The sequence below is a fragment of the Vairimorpha ceranae genome (assembly GCF_000988165.1).
Source record: "Vairimorpha ceranae strain PA08 1199 chromosome Unknown NODE_34, whole genome shotgun sequence".
Classification (NCBI taxonomy): Eukaryota; Fungi; Microsporidia; family Nosematidae; genus Vairimorpha; species Vairimorpha ceranae.
The window spans coordinates 13,597-34,542 of NW_020169329.1; the positions used below are offsets into that span (position 1 = coordinate 13,597).

Here is a 20,946-nt window from a genome sequence, read left to right on the forward strand (position 1 = left end):
TGTTATAAGTAATAACAGTATTAAATAATTTCAAATAAAAAATAATTGCCTGTAGATTATCAGGTTCACAAATTTTTCAGCAATTTATTTTGTTTTAGCAATAAACAGTAAAATTTGCACAAAATATATTGTTTTACCTTACAAACAAAAAAGAGATTTAAATATTAGATTAACCAATGTAAATAACTACAATTGTAAACTTTCTTAATCTTAACATGCAAGTTTTAGTGTAAAGCATATACACTTAACTTATAATTGTATTAAACGTTTGATTTACATGAAAATGAGAAATAGATTTCTGGAAAAAATTGGCCGACAAATATTTCGATTTCACAGAAAACAATTTTTTTAAATGCAAATAACATAGAATCAACTCATTAATTCTCGTCAAATAATTGAATTAAGTTTACTTTTAAATTGGTTATATTTAAAAAACAGTTTTTAAATATAAATTATTTTGCTTTTAGTTAATTACAATTTTTTAATGATAATAATAATTTATTTGTTTTTTGATAAATTATTATTAAAAAAATATCAGTTCTTGAAATTATTTCAAGGCATCACACAATTATTCAGATTATATAACAACAAAGTCTAGTTACGATTTAATTATTTTAATTTGCTATATAAAGCCTTTTAATTATAAAATTTATTATAATTAACTACAATTTATCAATATTTTGCGGATAAAAATGAACGACAATTATTAGTTTTCTTAGATTTAAAAAATAAAAAAATACTTTAAAGAAGAAACAAATACACATTTTTTCCTACCGTTTAGCTTATTAATATTTTTTTCAAACAAATAAAATATTTACCCTTCCTATGAAATACAAGTATATTTTTCTTAACAAGTTATATGCTACGAATAAGGCGCTTGCGATAAGTAAAATTAAAGAACAAGTATACGACATTCCCTTAATGTTACAATATTTAAATAAGAATTTTTTAAAAGATTTGAATATTTGGAATGATAATATTTCTAAACAGTTGATTTTATTTAATACACAAAATTATTTTACTAATTACAGAATACAAGATATCCGCTATAGACTGTTAAATTTTATATGTCCTTATTTACCCAGTTATCAAGCAGATAGTTATTTATTGTTAGACTATTATATGTATTTTAATAGTAACTTTTATAATATTGATTTAGTACCCTTTATTAAATTAAATATAAAAGGGCGTTATATTACACTAGATTTTATGAAATTGATCAAAGATCAGAGTAAAGAACTTTTTTACTTTCTAATCCAAAACAATAATGAATTGTTTAGATTTATTATTAATAATGATAAAACTTTATTAGACGATGAAGCATTTTTAAAAGAGTTACTTGGTACAAATAAAACAGATTTGGCAATTCTTAGTCTTCCTTATTCAAAATGGCATACTGTACGACATTTTATCACAGATGAGTTTATTAAAGAAAATATATTTAAGTTTAAACTAGCGGATTTGTTCGCCGCTAAAAGTTGTAATTTTATTTGGGATATTTTAAAAGAATATTCATATGGTTTTAGATATAAAATGTATACGGACTTAGAACCTAATAAAAAAATTTTACAATTTGTTAGACAAGATTTAAAAAATTTAGTACAAAGTAATTGTAATAATCTTATAAATAAATATAAGCAGTGTACACCTGATATATTAAGTATTATTACAGAAATGATCGATCAAATTGTTGTGTATCCAATATTAATAGGTTTAATTTATCAAGTAATTGCCGGATTAGAAGATCTAGCAAAAGATATTTGTATTTTTTATATTTTGAAATATATTTCTAATAAAAAAGCTTGTACTACTAATAATTCTTTCTGTAGATGGTATATCAATATAACCAAATTAATTAAATTGTTGTATAAAGGTATAGATAGTGCAGCTTTAGTAGATTTTATAGATGTCAATTTACATTACAAGAGATATAGTATTATTTTATTGTTAGAAATAACACGCCATAAGATAAATACATTTGATATTAATGAAATTTTTCTCTACGAAGATTATGGTATAAAACTTAAGGAAGAAATATTTGAAAGATACCAGCTCCTTCTTAATACCAATATAATGAATATTGAATATACATGTGATATTAAATATATGACTAGTATTGAAATAAAAAAGTATAAATTTACTGGATTTAATTTTAAATATATTGAAGATTATCTATATATTAGAAATGTGGCTAAGGTTGTTTCCTATAATTTAGATAGAATAGATAATCTTCAAGTAGTAAAAGATTTCTTTGTGAACTGTAGTAAAAGTCAAGAAGAAGATATAAAACTTATTGGAAATTCTATGTTAAGTAAATTACAAATACACTGCAAAAATGTACACAAGTAAACATATAATCTTTAAAAAGATATATTAGTGTTTATACATTGAAATCCCAAAAAAATAGGATAGGTTATATAACAGACAAAATAAGCCATATTAAAAAAAAGTATAAATATATAACAACGATTAACAAGATCATTGATGTGCTAGTATAATTTAATAAAATAAATCTTTTAAAAAATTGTAAATATTAAATAACTATAATCTATTTTAAATAAATAATCATACACCATTTTGTTTAACTACATGTAATATCTTCAGCCTTTAGAAAGCAAAACAAGTTTTATAGTTAAAAAGACCAATAAAATAAATGGTCCTTTTTTAGATCTCAACTCCATAGATCAAATTATAGTTTCTTACAATCTTTAAGTACAAAATAAAAATTATGTTTTGTTTATAAAACCAATAAATTTTATGGGGTAGGATGGAAATAACAGAACAAGATCTTAAAGATTCGCATCCTGTAACATTAGCAGAAGTAAGGTATCTTTTAGAAACTGTAAAAGATAGATCATCTGTAGACAATAGATCTGCATCTTATAAAATTTTGAAACAGACACTTAATTACGTAGAAAAATTTTGTAAAATAGAAGAAAAAAGCTTAGCTGACGATTTAAGATCTTCTTTGTTCAATTGTGGCTGTAATGAAGTCGAGATAGCACTATTAGGATCACTTTTTCCTCAATCAATTGATGAAGCAAAGATGCTAATACCATCCCTTAGTGATAAAGATAATACATTGTTAACAAAAGTTATTGATCTATTAATGAAATATAATTAAAAGTGTTTTGATAATTTTTTAATTATGACATGAAAATCAAATTTTAAACTAGTTGCATTTAAAATTTTTAATTGTTCACATTTAAAGCAAATTTAAACTGGTTAATACTAAAACTTTGTTAATTTTAAACTTGTTACATATAAAATTTTATAAATTTTAACCGATTACATTAAAAATTTTATTTTCTCGGCGATTTCATAACAACATCTAAAAGGTTATTGACAATTTTAAACTTATATGACAAATTTGCATAGACAAAAATAATATTATTTAGAACCTTTTTAATTCAAAATACAGTATTAAAGATGTAATTGTTACTACTATAAAACATCCAATGATAACTCTTGACTTATTAAATTTTTTAACACGCTTCATTAATATATTTGATTGATACATTTTATCCCTAGCAAGACAAGCTTTTTGTTGTACAACAGTAAGTTTTTCACTCTGTAGCTCAACATCCAAAAGCAAAGAATCAAGCTCTTTTTCGGCAAATTCTGCAATTTTAAGTGTTTCTTCAAATTTGTTCATTATTAGTTTGTTTTAAAAAAATAAATTATTTGTTTTGTTTGTTTCATTTTTAATATAAATTTTTTATTTTGTAAATATTATGAATCAAAAAGGAATAGGTGTATCAAATCTTCCAAATCTAAAATATAGTAGTGTTTGTCAAAACGGCATTGATTTTAATATAATGACAGTAGGATCTCATGGTCTAGGAAAGTCTAGTTTTATTAATGGTCTATTTAACTTGAATTTACTGAATACTGAAATACAAAATTCAGATTTCCATGTTACTACATGCACAATAATAGAAAATCAATTTAAAACCAATATAAGCATAACAGAAGTAGATCGTATTGGAGATAAAGCAAATAATGAAAAGTGTTGGACACCAATTATAAAATATCTTCATGATTTATACAAAGATTATTTAAATAAAGAACAGCATAATGTAAGATCACTTGTACAAGATAAACGAATTCATATTTGTTTTTATTTTTTAGAACCTAACTGCAGTTTTATTAAACCTGTTGATTTACAAACAATGAAAGAGATATCGAAATATTGCAATTTAATACCAGTGGTATCAAAAAGTGATTTTTTAAATGAAAAACAGAAACAAGAATGTTTTGATTTTCTTAGAGTAACTCTAGAGCAGAATTCTATAATAGTTTTTGAAGAAAAATGTCTAAAACGCGGTAATATTTCTAATTTTACACCACCTTTTTTTATTGTGTGTCCTGACAGCGGATTAAATACGTCACGGACGTACCCTTGGGGTACACTTGATATTCAGAATCTAGTGACAAATGATTTGTATAGGTTAAGAGATCAATTAATTAATAAAAATATAATTGAATTAATAAAGCGTACAGAAGAATTTTATGATATATTTCGTGCTACGTTACTCTATGAATGTATTGATAAACAGGCTAGTAAATGTTTAAATAAAGAGATGATTAATTGCGCGTTATCTAAGGAGATTGAAAATGATGAGAAAAGTATTCAAGAAATGAAAGAGCGAATATTAGAGAAAAAAAATAGACTTAACATGCTAAAGCAATAATCGATTAAACGTCTTTAATTACACAATCTAAGTAATTGTATCATATAAAAAATATTTGTTAACTGCATTTATAAATTTAATTTTAAATTAATCTTTAAAATACTGTGTTTTCGATAAAAAATTAACTTAGAAGCTTTTACAGTAATTTTGTTTTAAACATTAAAATTTTTGTGTAAAACAAGATTAATTTATTTTCTTGAATATTAATTATTTATATTTTCTACTTCCTATAATATAGTGTTATACAAATAATAATGTTATTTGTACATTTTAACATAAAAATTTTTTTTCTTAAAAAACATATTTAACTATAATACAACTTGTTACAAAAATTTAAAATAAATAACTTTTTAATATTAGCTTTCTACTCCGTCAAAATATTCTACAATAATCTTATAAGCCTTATCAGATACCTCTATAGACTCAACATCCTGTAAATTTTCTATACGACTAATTGCTTCGGTCTCTAAAATTTTTTCTGCCGCGATATTAGATCCAAATTTTTTTTCATATTTCCTACCACCTTCTAAAATGTGTAAAAAACAATCTAAAATATGTGATTGCATATCAACAAGGTTACTAGCTATATCTAAATAAGAAATGAGTGCATCTATTAAATTGTTATCGATAAATATTTTCACCCACTCAGGTTTTTGTGAACAATAAAACAGTGCGTTACTTAGTGCCCAACATGCCTCTTTTCTAATAAATGGCTCATAAGCATTCATAGCATCAATAAGCATAGGAACTATCCCTCCTTCTACTACAACAGCCACTTGTTCAATAGGTCCCGCTGTAACATTAGACACTGTCCAACATATTTCCTTTCTTAATCTTTGTGACTTTTTATTGTCAATTCTGTAAAATAATATCCCAAAAAAGTCTAAGAATCCCAGTTTAATTATAGCATTAGTTTGATTATCATTACCTGTAGCAATATTACCTAACATTCTTATAATGGGAGAAATAGACATAGATCCTATTCTTGCATCTTCTGGATCATGCGTCGAGTTTCTTAATTTACAACAATATGCTTCTAAACAGTTATACGCCTTAGCCATTACATTAGAACCAAGTACAATATCAGTACATCCACAATCTACATCTACAATATAACTTAATGCCCAGAATGAGTCACATACAGTCTCTGGGTCTCGTACATTAATTAGCTTAAATAATATTTGTAGAGACTTATGCATATCAGATAAATTTGGCGGAGGATTCCTTCCTCTATTAAGATTACTTAATAACCAAGTCATATTCCTTACAAGCTTAATGTGTCCTTCCTGTAAATGATATTTTTCTAGTAGAGCTATTAACACATCTAATGCACCCGTTTTTATAATAGAATCTCTAGCAACTTCAGAATCACCCGCTATATTCCCTAGCGCCCATACACTTTGATCTATAACTGTCTCATTTGGTTCATACAACATAGAAACCAGTGGATTAAGTGCACCGGCTTCAAGTACAGCCATGGTCTGATCAGAAGTACCCGCAGCAATATTTGTTAAAACCCAAGCAGCTTCTATTCTTGTCTTGTCAATCAGATCTTCTGGTCCATTAAGACTAATAATAAAATTTCTGTCCAATATTTTAACAAAACGCGGTAAACATCCAGAATCTATAACAGCTTGAACAGGAGGACTACCCTCAACACTTAAAAGGGATCTAAATTCATAGGTCCCTTGATGAAGAATAGTTAAATCATTAGACTCCAACCTGTTTCTCATTTCATTAAAATTACTAATCTGAGATACTGCCAGACTTAAACTTCTTTTCTTATTTAACAGTTCTTCTTTTTTTATCTGTCTTATTTCGACTTGAGCTTCTTCTCTTTGTTTTCTTCTATTTTCTTTCGTTCTATCATCAAACATATAAGATCTACCCATTAAGGGGTAAAAATAACAAAAAATTATCAGTTAATTTTTACTTATTAAAGTAAGAAGAAAGACTGTTATTTATCACTCTATTTATTCTTTATTATGTTACAATATAGTGATAAATAAAGTATACGAACAAAAATATTTAATACTTAAGGATATTTTTATAAGACCGGTGTGTAGTCTTTTTTTGTTTTATTCAACAAAATTATTAAAAAATTAATTAAAAGACATGATAAATTGTTTATAAACCAAACTTACATAAATGATCTAATAATTTAAGCAGACCAATTAATTTTATCTAAATCTATCCCTTCTTTGACCATTTCATGTAAAGGAGACATATCTCTTAACTTATTAACAGCTTTAATTGTATCACTAGATACTTTATTGATTTCTTCTTCAGTTGTAAACTTATTTATTCCAAATCTTATAGAAGAATGCGCAAGATCATCATTTTTGCCTAAAGCTCGCAAAACATAAGAGGGTTCTAAAGATGATGAAGTGCAAGCACTTCCACTACTAACAGCAATATCCTTAATATTCATCATAAGCCCTTCACCTTCTACATATGGAAAAGAAATATTGAGACAGCCAGGAAAAGTCTTAGAATCATCGCCGTTAATAACAACATTTTCTACATTCGTTTTGATGCGATTTTTTAGTTTATCCGATAATTTTTGTATATATTCATAGTCCTTACGCATCTCCTGAGAGCATATCTCAGCAGCTTTGCCTAATCCAACAACTAAAGGTGGAGAAGTTGTCCCACTTCTTAATCCTCTTTCTTGTCCACCACCATTAAAAAGTGGTAACATTCTCACCCTAGGCCTTCTTCTGACGTATAAGGCACCAACACCTTTTGGACCATAAATTTTATGACCTGATAAACTTAGTAAATCAATATTCATATCATTGACATCAATATCTATATTACCAACTGCTTGTGCTGCATCAGTGTGAAATAAAATATTATTTTCTTTACATATTCTTCCTATTTCTTTAAGCGGTTGTATTGCTCCCATTTCGTTGTTAACAGCCATAACAGACACCAAAGCGGTATCTTTAGTAATACTGTTTTTTATTAATTGCGGATCTACTATTCCATTTTTATCTACAGGCAAATAAGTCACTGTAGCTCCTTCTTCTTCTAATCTTCTACATGTGTCCAATACACATTTATGTTCAATTTGTGTGGTAATGATATGAACAGGCCTATTGTCTTTTTTTAAAAATGCAAAGACACCCTTTAGTGCAAGGTTGTTACTCTCAGTAGCACCGCTAGTAAAAATAATTTCTTTTTCATTGGCATTCAGTAAATCTGCTACTTGCTTTCGAGCCATTTCTACGCCTTTTTCTGCATTCCATCCAAACGTATGCGTGCGAGAATGTGGATTTCCAAAAATGGATGTATAGTATGGAAGCATTGCATCAAGCACACGCGGGTCTAAAGGCTTGGTCGCTTGTGCATCAAGATATATTTTTTTTGTATTTATAACTGGTGATTGTACACTTGACATTAAATTTAAAGTTTTAGAATTCGTTAAACTTTTAGTCATAAAAATGGGGCTATAAAAAAATAACATTTAAGACTTAATCTTTGTGTCATAAAATTTTAAAAAAGGAATATTTTTACTTTTGGTTTTTATAATATTGCAAAAAAATAAAATACTTAATCTTTGTGAAATGAAAAATTAAAAGGCTTTTATTTTGGTATAAAACCAAAAATTAATTTATATTTTACGAATTAATATCATCTTAGCCTTTGCAGAAAAAAAGTATTTAAATATAATAAATTCAATCAATTTTTATTATAAATTAAACTTAATAAATAAACAATACTTACCTTTCCATTAGCATCAGGATTTATAAGTCTAAGCATTTCTTCTAACTCATTTTCTCCTAACGAATATTTACCTGTAGACAATGTGTTAATAAGAGTATTAGCATCTAAGAATCCAGAATTATCAGGACATAGCGACTCTAAGCATTTTTGTAATTCCTCCCTAGAAATTTCTTCTTTTTCCAATTCTTCACATTGTATCAAATATTCATTAAACGGAAGGCCATTTTCTGGACATTTATTTTTTAGATTTTCCAAAGATTCATCGGTTAATGAAAAACCAGAATGAGAAAATAAATTGTACAGCTCTTCTTTTGGTACAGTTTCACTAGGCGAATCTACAAACAATTGAAAAACTTTTGAAAATCTTTCGGCATTTTCCATGGGCTAAAAAAAACCAAAAAAAAAGTTTAAAAATTAATTGTATTTTTTACTTAAAAATTTAAATATTATTGTAACAGCGTTTTAAACTTTTTTGCAAGATTATAAAATAAATTTAATTACAAGATTATTTGTTCTCTTTTTTACATTTTATGTTAATTAATGTTTTTTAAGTTTAACATAAGTACCCGCTTTCCGTTTTTACTGTAAAATAAAAAACTAAAATACCAGGAATATTTTTCAAATGGGCCATTCCTATTTTTATATGAGAATATCTCGCAGTCATCTAAATATACGGTTTTATCAATTATTAAACTTATAAACTGTACAAACTCAGATACCGTCGATTTACATTTATAAAGAATCATAAGAGAGTACATAAGCTCGTTTATAACTTCCTGGTAAGTCATTTTTGTAAAGTTAGAAGAATTTTCTTCTTTAAAATTGTAATCAGGAAAAGCTAGTTCCAATGTTTCGACCAGGTACCTAAAAGGCTTAGAAAAATGTTTATATTTTTTATCCCTCTTTGATGATTTACATGAAAACACTTCAAGATCAATTGTGAAAGAAGGGTGCTTTTCTTGGATTATTTTTAATATTTCATTCGTTTTTAGGATTTGGAGAATTTGAAGAAATTTCATAAAAGGGGTTTGTTTTCTTAATTTTAATGTTAACATAATTATTATATATCAAATGTGTTAAAAGTATAAAATACAAATTAAGTTTATACTATCTTATTAACTTTAATAAAAAATAGGACTATTACTTTATCGAATTTTATAAAGTAAAATTTAGAAATAGTAATTTATTAGAAATGGAGAACAACCAGTAAACATATACAAAGTCTCTTTTCTATAATTTTGTGTATGTAGCAATGTTAACTATACTTTTAGATTAATAATATGATCATCTGGTTAATAATTGAAAATAAAAAAATTGAGCTAAACGAATGTTATTTTTTTTAAATGAATGAGAAAAATCATAAGTTTTTATCGTCGTTTTGTATTAAACTTATTGTTTATAGAAAAATTTAAACGTAATTTTAGTTCTTAAAATAGTAGTTATCAAAAAAATAAAACAGTCAAATTATATTTCGTCTTAATAAGAAGTGTTTGTTTAGCACGCATTTCTCTTTATACGAATATTTTTAATTAAAGTAGAAAAGTAAGGAAAACGTAGTGTTGATATATTTTAAGAAATTAAAAGCTTTTAGTTTTTAAGAATGCAAGAACTGAACTATAGAAAACGTAAAATATCTAATAAATTAATTTTTATTATTTAAATTTCTTATTTCTACTATAGCAAATATATATTATGTTTAAGAAATTATTTTACTACTAAAATAAAAATTATCTACCTTTAAAACTTTACTTCCTAATATATTCTATTTTTAAATTGATTATGTACAAAAATAGTAAATAAAAATAATTTATTTAGGTTCTATAATTAATTAGCTTGAAATACAAAAGGTTCAATAAATTAAAAATATATACCAAACAATATTCCAAAAATTTATTGTAATTTTTTATGATTTTTATAGATAACAATACTTTGTCAATGAACCAACAAAGTATCCTAATTAAAATTTTTATATTGAATACATATTAAAATATTTCACTATATTTTAAATTTATTCTGTAATTTGGTTTGAATAAGTTTTAAGTTTATAATTTTTTTATTTTAATTTTATACCGTTAAATGTTGTTCAGGTCTTTAAAAAATTTTAAGTGCGGTGACGCAAATATATTTTCTAACACGCTAGCAAAATGAAAATAAAAGATGTTTTTACATTTCTGTTATACCAAATATTTCTTTTATATTATTTAAACGGTTTATAATGTACACAAAGCCTTTTGATTTATAATATTATTGTTTAAACTAATATAAAAAATATTAATAAATTTTCAATTGTTTATATTTATAAATTAATTTATTTTTGTTTATAATAAATACATATAAAAATAAATAAGACATGTATTAGAAATTAGAAATAAAATATTTAATTCTTTTTGTATCTATTTATTTAAATTTTTTTTAAATTGGAATTTTAGTATTGTATGTTTAATAACGTAACTAATACTAAATACTAAAAAATATATAAATTAAAATTACAATAAATCTTTTAATTACAATAAATTGCTTTTCCATTTATTTTTAAGGTAAAAAATATCAAAATTACCCTCATGAGTACTAATATATTTGATGCTGCATTAGGCTTAATAAAACTTAGTAATATAAACAAAGCTATTAAAATAAAATCACAATATAAAGATGAATTGAATAAGGCTGTGCTAAATCGCGTTTTCGAACTTACTTCAACTCCTTCACTTAACACACAACTTGATTTAAGTATCTTGCTACACTTAGATTTAAATATTATTAAAAACTGGTTTCGTAAGTTGAGAGAACAAAAAAATAAAAAAATAAAAACTGATCTTGAAGGAAAAGAATGTGAAAAATCAACGGACATTCCAGTGACTGTAATTATGCAAATAGTATGCATTGTACGTGATTCTTTAGAAGGAAGGAGTAAAATGAGAAGGTCAAAACGCTTTGTATAAAAACACTTAATAAATTTTATTTTAATTGTTTATCAAATTTTGTAGTTTTATTGATTTTTATAAAAGCATTTGCTTGTTAATAAAAAGTTACTAATTAAATTTTTTGTTTATTTTTCAATAAATCACGCTAAAATTTTTAAATCTCTTCTATAAAAATATAAATTAAAATGCATACATATAAGTAGATTAAAACTAGTATAAATATTGTAATTTTACAATAAATACTATCAATGGTTGTGTAAGAATATTTTATAATTTTAAATACTAAGAAATTATTGCATGTCTACAAAGCAAATATAATATAGTTTTATTAGTAGAGTTTATTTTGATTTTTACATGTCGCTATTTTTAACATCAAAAGTTTTTATGTATTTTAGCAATTAAATTTTTTTTTGCCTGTCAATGCGTGTTGGTTTGAGATATTTGACAGGGGCAGATTAATTTCTTTGTAAGAGGGTAGAGTACAAAAAAAACAAATTGTAACTTTTCTTTTATTTTATACTACACTATCTTTTGTATCGACATTAAAGAGGTTTTAATCAAGCAAATATATTATTGATAGTCAAACCAATTATTATTATATTGATAAAATTTCTTCTCTTTTGAAACTAAACATTAATTTTCTTTTAATAATTTAATACAATAAAAAAAAGGTTTTTGATGCTCTTTATTAAAAAAATATTTATGTTATTTTTATCACCTAATTTGTCTTTTTTTATATATTATGATTTTTAAAATTTTTTATGAGTAAAGCAAATCTTATTTAAGATAAAACAAATACACCATTTTAAATGCAAATTATAAAACATTTTAGTATAAAAATACCTAGGCCAAAAAAAATTATTTAATTTTTCAAAATGTATGCAAACGTCACAAAATATATCAATAAATTTTTTTCTTTACACTTGTTTAATTTTAATTTTACATAATAAATCTTTTCTTTTATGATTTAAATAATTATAATATAAATTTACTGTAGATTTAATAAATATTTATTTTCATTATATTTCAGAATATTTGTTAATTAATAATACAAAAAAAAAGATCTTTAATATAATATTTTTAATGCATAAATGTCTTAATATATTAATTATTTATATAAGATAGAATTTTAAGTTAAATTCTTTGGCTTGTGCTTGTATACCTGTTAATGCAATCAGATTTTTCACGTCCCTTTTTGTTAATAAGTGTTATTGTTAAAAATGTCATTTTAAATATGGTATTTTTAAATTATAAATTATATTGAGGCTAAAGTTGTAAATAAATGATAGTCATATTTTCTTCTTTCTTCTGTATGTACATTGTATATTTTTAAATTACTATTTAACGATATTTGAAAAAGTCTTAACTAAGTGTGTTAATTCTCTATGCATTTATGAAGTATATATAACCACATCATTTCAAATCATTCTAAAATATACAGTAAAAATTATATTTATATATCAATTATACCATAATTTATTGGCGTTTAATGTTACACTTGACTTTTAAAATACGATTAATATACTGTAAATAAAAGATATTTAATAATATAAAGCTCTCGAGTTTTAATTGTTTCCCTAAGGAACTTCCCTTAGGCCTGTAAAAATTTAGTTTAATTTTATAAATTAAATAATTTGTTATTGAATCGAAACTATTCTTTTACTAAAAAAATTAAATAAAAATTTAATGACTACTGTCTTGTAAAGAAAACACTCAAACCTATTATGCCCAATACAATAAACCTAATAGCAGGTATTGTGTTCACCCAGATTGTCATCATTCCGAAATATGGTATATAAGCTATTACACATGATTTAATATCTTCAGGCTCAAGATAATATTGATTAGGTCTGTACAATCCTACATCATCGACCCTGTTATTATCTCCTTTAGTAAGTGTTTTATTACCAAACTTCTTAATGCAACGATGAACTATTGGTATCGTGTTTTTATATACTTGAAATACAGTCATGTCACCCACTTCAAATACTTTAGGTCTAAGCCATAAAATGTCTCCCCTTTCAAATCCAGGGCTCATACTTTCACTTAAAACTACAACAATAGGACTATCATTGTTTAGTAATAAAGAAATAAATTTCCATAGCATGTACGTACCAATAATAGCATAGCTTGCATTTATAAACTGCTTGAGTATTTGTCGGGGTCCCATTCTTGTAAAAGCTGCAATATCCTTAGTGTTAAATAGTAGATCCATAAGGGTTATTTAAAAAAGTTTTTAAAATTATTATGAAACTTAAAATAAGGAGTTAAGATAAGAAAGTTTAGAATACAAACACATAAAGAAATATCTTTAAAAATTTGAGTAATCATAAAGTAAGGTTTACTTTGGAAATTATAACTTGGTACTAGTAAAAGGTTTATTTAATCCTTATTCTAAATCTATAGAGAATGCAAATCACAATTTTTTAATATTTAAAACAATTTGTAATTCCATAAATTGTTTACATGGATCCTGTTCAATTTCATAAGTCTATCTTCAATGTTTTCTTTTAGACGTCATAACTCAACAAAATATGTATCTTTCTAGTTTCTTATTTTGATAAAGTGTTTCGATACTAAAAGTTTCGTTACAAAAGCTCTTTTCAGTATTCTCTTAAATATTAATGTTTTAAATAAATTCTCGTTTAAACCAAATTTCGCCAATTTTTATTCCCACTTAACTGCAAAAAATTACCAGTTTTTTTCGTCCAAGACTTTTTCAAATATGACGATTTTAATATGAATTTGTAATAGTAAAAATTCAAATTCCTGTACAAAAATATTTATTAAAATCAGATAAAAATATTCATATGATAATTTTTAAAGTATAAAAACGGCCAGTTTTAACCATACTATAAAATTCAATTATTTTATTTGCGATGTTATCAAATATTTATTTGATGTTTTCAAAACAACCAATCTAAAAGAAAATATAACTTAATTAGAATTTTTTGAAAGTAAAAAAAACTGTTACAAATAATTTTTATATACATAGGAAAAGTATACTTTTTTGGAATTTTTTTAATCATAGCTATATTTTGTTTGATTCATTAATTTTTAAGATTGAATTGATGGTGGTAAAATATTTGTTATTCATTTTTTTAAATTTTTAAAACATCGAAAAAAGTGAACAATCGCAGTGCAAGCTATAAATTAAACAAAATTTTAAAGTAAATGTGATTGGCTAACTTATTTTTATATATATTTAAAAAAAAAATATTTATTTTTTTAAAGGTTATTTAATTTTAAAAAACTTATATAAAAGTTTTGATAAAAATTTTATAAAAATAACGGTTAATTTTTAATTCTGCATTAAAAACGTTTAAACAATATGTAAATTTAATCACTACATAACTTTTTAAAATTTTTAAAATTAAAAGTATAGTATCTTTTCACAATTAAATTTTTAACCTTGTTGAGCTTCAATTATTTTAAATTTTATTGTTAAAATTAGTGCTTTTACTTGATATAATAAATATTTTTTTATAAATAACCCTGCTTAAAAATTCAATCTTTTTTTTTGTCTTGTAGCTTTCTAAAAAAATCTATTAAACTATAAGATAGTTAATTAACAAATTTCTTAAATTTATATTTTGACAAGAATAGGTATTATTTTTAAACGGCGCCTAAATGAATATTATTACTCTCTCTGATAACCTGAAAAAAATCATTGATTATATACAAATTATAATCTAATAATTTTTTTATATATTGTTTTAAAATTTCGCAGAAAATTTGCATCAAAGATATTATTTATGTATTAATCTGGTTAAAAGTGCTTTGTAGTAGATTGAATAATATATAAAATGCAATGTATACCTAGACCAATTAATTTTATTGCTTAAGACGGCAAAATGTATAAGGGTTCGATACAGATACTTTTTGTTCAATAATGTACTTATACATTAGACTTCATATGCAAGTTATAAAATTTTTTATAACAGTTTTTTAAACTTAAAATATCAGCAAGAAAGTTAAACTAAGCCATCAATTGCAAGCTATAATTGTAATGGACACACGAGCAATTTGTAATTATTATTGCTGTGACATTTATAGTGTCATTAATCTCGTATTAATTATTTTTATAATGTATATCTAACATAGTACTAATTTTAATATTTTGGGACACTAAACTAAACTTTTTAGTTTTTAATAAAAATTTTACTGCATATAATGTTTAATTAACAATTTTTTCGGAGTAAAGAAGCATGAGAAAAAAATCCGTTAATATTTTTATGCAAAGTTGATATGCAACTAACAAATTAAACAATCATATATCCTTAGATCCCATAAATTAACAATTTTAAATATAATTTACACTATAATCTGTTTTTTAATCTTATGTTGAGAAGTAAAAATTAATTAGCTATAAACTATATAAAGAAATTTTTCCATTATGTTTAATAAAAATTTTTTTTTTTACAAATGTTATTCAATTTTCCTTTAGCAAATAGCTAAAATGAGACATAGAAATACATTATCAGCAACAATCTGTATGCATTGATTTATAAAAATACCTTACAAAGATAAAATAAAAATAAAATATCCTAGCAATATTTTTAAACCCACAAAACATTGTGTTCTTGATGAATTTTTTCCTTAAGTAAACTTCTTTATAAATGTCGCCATTTATATATAAAAATTAAACAATTAACTACAAAAAAATGAAGTTGCCAGCAGTGCGATAAAAATATATACCTGGAAAAAAATAGATCACATTATAGCACAAAAATGACCATAAAAGTTTCGCTGTAATAAACATAAAAATATATACTAGTCTTTTTAAAAAGATTTTGTAAGGCTTATCTTTAAGTTTTTTTTACAATGGTGTCATGTACGTTAATCTTCTGAAAAATTTCATACTAACAGAGTATTAGATTAATTACAATGTTAAAGGTCTTTTTTATATTTTAAACTTAAAAAAACTGCTATTTTTGAAAAAATTTACAATACTTTTATTCCTTAGGGATAATTGGAAACATAATATTAAAGGATTGAATAAGTAAAAAAAATGTTGAGATAGTACATAATTTAAAGGACTAATCATACCTTCTTATGATTAAAACAAATGTTTAGTCCTCTTATTGGTGCGTTTCAAAATAATGACTATAAATAGCACTTTTAAATAAAGATGAGTTTATGTATGAATCAACGTTTTGCAATAAGAATATTTACAAAAGTTTTAACAAAATCAATTTTATTAAAAACATTACTAAGAGGTAGAAAAATTTAGTTTTTTTAATGTCAAATAAATTATCAAAGAAAAAAAAACAAATTAAAAGTATATTTTTTAGACTTATAGCGTTATTTAAAAAATAAAAACAATGGTGTGATATTAAACCACATCTAAAAATTTTAAATTTTCATTTGTTTACAGATTAAATTTTCTTGAATAAATTTTACCCTTACCAGAAGATAAAAAATAAAATAAAAAATGGATAGAAGTTAGCTTAACAAACATTGTATTAAAACATATGATGAATAAAATTGAAGAGATAATATGATGAGGGAAATAGGCTGTAGAGCAAAAAGGTTGAACGATAAAATGTTTTCTTGACTGTTTTTTAGGCAGGAGGAGCTTTCTTTAGAATACGTCAAATAATTTATTTATTTATTTTCTACGCATTTCAGGATTTTTGAACTCTGTAAATAAAGTTGTAACCCCTAATGATTTTCTTGTTTTTTCTGGTTGATATTAATTTATCATCAAAACAAGCAGAATTTGATACTACTTAAGAACAGTCGTTGCAACCATAATTCTTTAACTTCTAATAGAGAACTCTTTGGCGACTAAGCAGGCAATAATATAGCCAGTACACTTCCTTCAGTACCGCAATCTGATGGTGCTAATATTACACAAGAAAAACTAGAAGATTTAAAAAATTTTTTATGCTTTGCAATTGTAAAACGCTGTAAAGTTAATTATTGACAAAGACATGTGTAAAAGGTTATATTATTACATAACCAGTCATAAGGATCAATTTTTGTTCGATGTACACTTTGGTATGATTAAAGATTACGGTATATTTTGTTCTCGTATGTTATAGCTTTTATTACTGGTTAAATTGCATTTGTAATACTAAGATTTTATATTTATTTGATATTTAAACAGGACTATAATTTTTTTTTTTATTTCTGATGCCTTAAGGCGAATAAAAAAAATTTTTATATTAAAAAAGACATTATGTAAAAGTTATATTTGACTTTTTATTTTGGTCGAGCAAAACGTTTAAACAAGATTTTAACTTTATTAAGTGCATACCTGAGATGGTTGGGAATAATTTATTAAGAATTATAAGAAAATTACTAGCATTTAGTATAAAAGCGTACGGACGTACCCCACCCAAAGATAAATAAATAAATTTTAATGCATTCTGCTTATAAGTGATTAGATTACATGGTAATCGTAATTTGAAATAGAAATTAGAAATTTAAAATAAAACTATCATTATTAAATACACTTTTATATATTATTCCCACCCCTTACCTTGTTTATAAGCTTTATATCACTAGGATATAATGTCACTCTTTTAGCATGTCTACTAGCCAAATAAGATGTTTCCATTAGTGTAGTAAGATGTGCTTCAAATACTTCCTGTAAAATTTCAAGAGATTGCGCAGTGAATCTTGGAATATCAGTATTAGCATTACGTGCTATATTACGTGTAATATCTCTGACCATACGAGTAAATGGAGATTTACTTACCAAAAAATTTGTAGATTTTTGATAAAATTTTATCTCTTTTAAAACCATTGATCTGGGTTTCTTTGTAATTTTCTTAGTATTTTGACTAGCTGTTATGTTTGGTTTTCTAATACTAAAAGCTCTTCTTTCTTCTGTTTTCTGATCTTTTTGTTCAGGCTTTTTTTGTGTACCCTTTTTTGCTTTTCCCTTGTTGTTAGTGTTTGTCATAGCAGTTCTGGCCATTTTGTAAGGGGTTGTGGAAAATAATAAACTAATAGAAAAGGAGGGAATATTTTTACAAACAATAGTTGCATGCAAACATTTTAACACAACTATAATATAATTTTATATTTTTTGCCGGGATTTGAAGAGTTTTTAAGTTGAGTTTTACTTGAGTTACGTTTGTTTGAGTTCATATTGCTCCACTTAAAGTTCGGGCGTAAAATGTATTTTTAGTTTTAAATAAATTAAATCATACAAATAACAAAAGCTTGCTAAGTGAAGGTACTGAAACTAAATGTATCGAGATTAAGTAGTAAATTTACTATTTCTTTAAAGAAAAAAATTATGGAATCAGATTGGGACAAACAAACAAATAAAAACTTGATCATGTGCTTGTTGCATCATGACAATTCTACACAGTAATATAAAAATCTAAAGATAACTAAACTAGGTTAAAAAATATTTTGTTAAAATATAATTATTAGTGTGGTATCCCTCATGTCTCATACTAATACCACACTACAATCATTGGTTAAACCCCAAACAATGTTTTAACGTAAAATATTTAAAAAACTAAATTTGGATTAAAATGAAAGAATTGAATGATCAAACAGCTAACCACTTTAAGGAGCAACATCGCGGCTAACAGATCAACTGGCGTGCAAGCAATAAATCAACTAAACGAACTATCAATAACATTTTAGAAACCTATTTTCAATATGGTTATGTCAACTAGTTATATTAAATTGTTGTGAGTCTAATGATAGATTTGATAATCTATAAAAGATAAAATGCTGATAAATATCATTATTAAAATCATTTTCGACGAACAGTTTTTTTGGATAAAGTTTTGTGTTTGTACTAACAAAAGATATTAAAATTATCTTATGTAGTCGATAAAACAAAAAAATTGTTATATTTTATCTAAAAGTATAAATTTTAAACATGTAGACGGTAGTTGCCAACTATTTTGTAAATTTTCTAGGCAATATTCAAAGTAACCTAAAAATTTTTAGATATCAGATTTGTTAAACAATTAGTGCATAGCTATTTTTAACTGTATTAGTAAAATAACTTTTAAATTACTTGTCCGTTATAAATAACGCGTAATAAACATTAAATTACATTAAAAATCATACTTTAAAATTTAAAGTAAATATTGAAAACTATATTTTAGTTTATACGAAAATTTATAAAAGTATTATATTTTATTAATAGCTTATAATTACTTTGCTCGTTGCTATTTCACATTTAGATATAAGATATACTAAAAAATTACTTATATTGTTTATTTTAAATATTTTATAAATTTGAATGCTCTGTAGGCTTACAGATAGTTAATCATATTAAATATTTACGTAACCCTTTATTTTTTGCAAATTTTTGAAATGAACTTTGTACAGACAAAGAATTTTTACACATCGTTAATATTTTAACTATTTTTCATTTTGTGGTTTAAAAATAGTAATAAGTGTCTCGTTTGAGGCCCAGTTTTTTTGTTCAATCTGTTAATGCTCGTATCTGCTGCATTTAAAAACGTAGTTTACTAGTCTGCTTCTTCGCTTCTGCTATACTTTTTCATCCTAGTACTCTATTTAAATGCTCTTAAGTGTCTTTTTAAGCATTATGAATTGAATGTAAGCACCAATTTAATCAATGGGTTCAAAAAAATTGGTTTTTATAATTAAAAAGTCAAATAATTTCTATTTGTGTATAAAATTTTTTTGTATTCTTTAGTTTTTTAAACATAAGTAACTACTCCTTAGTTCGAATCACTAAATTCTGCTAAAATCTATTTAGTATTCTACATACCACTTTTAAAGTATTATAGAAAAAATTAATTTAGTTTCTTTCCAAAAAATATATAAATTAAATCTATGGACAAGGGCAAGAATTTGTTGAGATGAACAGAAATCATTTGAATTATATAAAAGTATTTATTAAAAATTATATTAAGTTTAATTTGACCACAGGAGTAAGACTTGTAAATTTATACAAGCAAACTAGCTCCTAAGTCTTTCCATTATAAAATTTAATTTTTAAACATGCTCACCAGATTTTATAAAGTCAACTTTAAGCACTTTGAACTGTATATACGCTTCAATTCGGCAGTCTAGTCCTATATCTTCTCTAAGACTTTATAATTTTTAGTTTCTGTTTTGTACTTTATAATATCCATTATTTAATTTAAATTTTTATATTTTATTATAAATAAAATATTTTTGAAAAAAAAACATGATATTTTAGATTAACAGTAAAATAAATTTAAATTAAATTAATAAGAATATTAAACAAAAAAATTTTTGATAGAGTTTTATTTGAAATAGTGCTAAACTGCATCCATGGTACGTACAAAAAGTGGGTTAAGGTTTGTTTAAAAAGTTTTACCCTTGTTTTTGGAAAATTAACTGTAAAAAAAATGTAAAAGCAGGACAGAAAATTTGTAAATTTTTTAAAAGTGTTAAAAATTTTAATCAACTTTTTTGTAGTTTCTCCTCTTTCATTTCTCGTGACATGTATCTAAATAGACATAGATTACATAAATAACGGGTTCGTACTCTCAAAAGAGTCGATGCCTTTGCAGGTCTCTAGTTCCCTTCAATAGTGTTGATATGTACACCTGTGTGAGGATCCCAAAAGTGCAGAAAGTGTTTTACTACACGGTGGCTTCTAAAAAAGCGTCTTATATTTGTAC

General features: G+C 24.3%; 11 protein-coding genes across 11 annotated transcripts; 3 read left to right on the forward strand and 8 right to left on the reverse strand.

Moving 5' to 3' along the window:
• Positions 1-825: 825 nt before the first annotated feature.
• AAJ76_3400014422 (hypothetical protein) lies at positions 826-2,349 on the forward strand (the record flags this gene model as incomplete). Its single annotated transcript, XM_024475236.1, has 1 exon — positions 826-2,349. One exon carries the CDS (start codon positions 826-828, stop codon positions 2,347-2,349), a length of 1,524 nt encoding a protein of 507 aa, XP_024330798.1.
• Positions 2,350-2,767: 418 nt separating this feature from the next.
• On the forward strand, positions 2,768-3,124 carry AAJ76_3400016364 (dna-directed rna polymerase ii 16kda polypeptide; the record flags this gene model as incomplete). The annotated part of the gene is made up of 1 exon (XM_024475237.1): positions 2,768-3,124. One exon carries the CDS (start codon positions 2,768-2,770, stop codon positions 3,122-3,124), a length of 357 nt encoding a protein of 118 aa, XP_024330799.1.
• A 270-nt stretch (positions 3,125-3,394) lies between these two features.
• Positions 3,395-3,655, reverse strand: AAJ76_3400017251 (hypothetical protein; the record flags this gene model as incomplete). The annotated part of the gene is made up of 1 exon (XM_024475238.1): positions 3,395-3,655. The coding sequence occupies one exon, from the start codon at positions 3,653-3,655 to the stop codon at positions 3,395-3,397; it is 261 nt and encodes an 86-aa protein (XP_024330800.1).
• A 79-nt stretch (positions 3,656-3,734) lies between these two features.
• Positions 3,735-4,694, forward strand: AAJ76_3400017331 (cdc3-like septin; the record flags this gene model as incomplete). The annotated part of the gene is made up of 1 exon (XM_024475239.1): positions 3,735-4,694. The coding sequence occupies one exon, from the start codon at positions 3,735-3,737 to the stop codon at positions 4,692-4,694; it is 960 nt and encodes a 319-aa protein (XP_024330801.1).
• Positions 4,695-5,050: 356 nt separating this feature from the next.
• Positions 5,051-6,586, reverse strand: AAJ76_3400020182 (importin alpha subunit; the record flags this gene model as incomplete). The annotated part of the gene is made up of 1 exon (XM_024475240.1): positions 5,051-6,586. The coding sequence occupies one exon, from the start codon at positions 6,584-6,586 to the stop codon at positions 5,051-5,053; it is 1,536 nt and encodes a 511-aa protein (XP_024330802.1).
• A 269-nt stretch (positions 6,587-6,855) lies between these two features.
• On the reverse strand, positions 6,856-8,163 carry AAJ76_3400021759 (cysteine desulfurase; the record flags this gene model as incomplete). The annotated part of the gene is made up of 1 exon (XM_024475242.1): positions 6,856-8,163. One exon carries the CDS (start codon positions 8,161-8,163, stop codon positions 6,856-6,858), a length of 1,308 nt encoding a protein of 435 aa, XP_024330803.1.
• A 215-nt stretch (positions 8,164-8,378) lies between these two features.
• On the reverse strand, positions 8,379-8,804 carry AAJ76_3400022400 (calmodulin; the record flags this gene model as incomplete). Its single annotated transcript, XM_024475243.1, has 1 exon — positions 8,379-8,804. The coding sequence occupies one exon, from the start codon at positions 8,802-8,804 to the stop codon at positions 8,379-8,381; it is 426 nt and encodes a 141-aa protein (XP_024330804.1).
• Positions 8,805-8,956: 152 nt separating this feature from the next.
• On the reverse strand, positions 8,957-9,442 carry AAJ76_3400023038 (mod5 protein sorting protein; the record flags this gene model as incomplete). Its single annotated transcript, XM_024475244.1, has 1 exon — positions 8,957-9,442. One exon carries the CDS (start codon positions 9,440-9,442, stop codon positions 8,957-8,959), a length of 486 nt encoding a protein of 161 aa, XP_024330805.1.
• Positions 9,443-10,923: 1,481 nt separating this feature from the next.
• On the reverse strand, positions 10,924-11,304 carry AAJ76_3400024900 (hypothetical protein; the record flags this gene model as incomplete). Its single annotated transcript, XM_024475245.1, has 1 exon — positions 10,924-11,304. One exon carries the CDS (start codon positions 11,302-11,304, stop codon positions 10,924-10,926), a length of 381 nt encoding a protein of 126 aa, XP_024330806.1.
• Positions 11,305-13,034: 1,730 nt separating this feature from the next.
• On the reverse strand, positions 13,035-13,559 carry AAJ76_3400027155 (signal peptidase complex catalytic subunit sec11c; the record flags this gene model as incomplete). Its single annotated transcript, XM_024475246.1, has 1 exon — positions 13,035-13,559. One exon carries the CDS (start codon positions 13,557-13,559, stop codon positions 13,035-13,037), a length of 525 nt encoding a protein of 174 aa, XP_024330807.1.
• Positions 13,560-17,807: 4,248 nt separating this feature from the next.
• On the reverse strand, positions 17,808-18,272 carry AAJ76_3400031868 (histone H3; the record flags this gene model as incomplete). Its single annotated transcript, XM_024475247.1, has 1 exon — positions 17,808-18,272. The coding sequence occupies one exon, from the start codon at positions 18,270-18,272 to the stop codon at positions 17,808-17,810; it is 465 nt and encodes a 154-aa protein (XP_024330808.1).
• Positions 18,273-20,946: the final 2,674 nt, after the last annotated feature.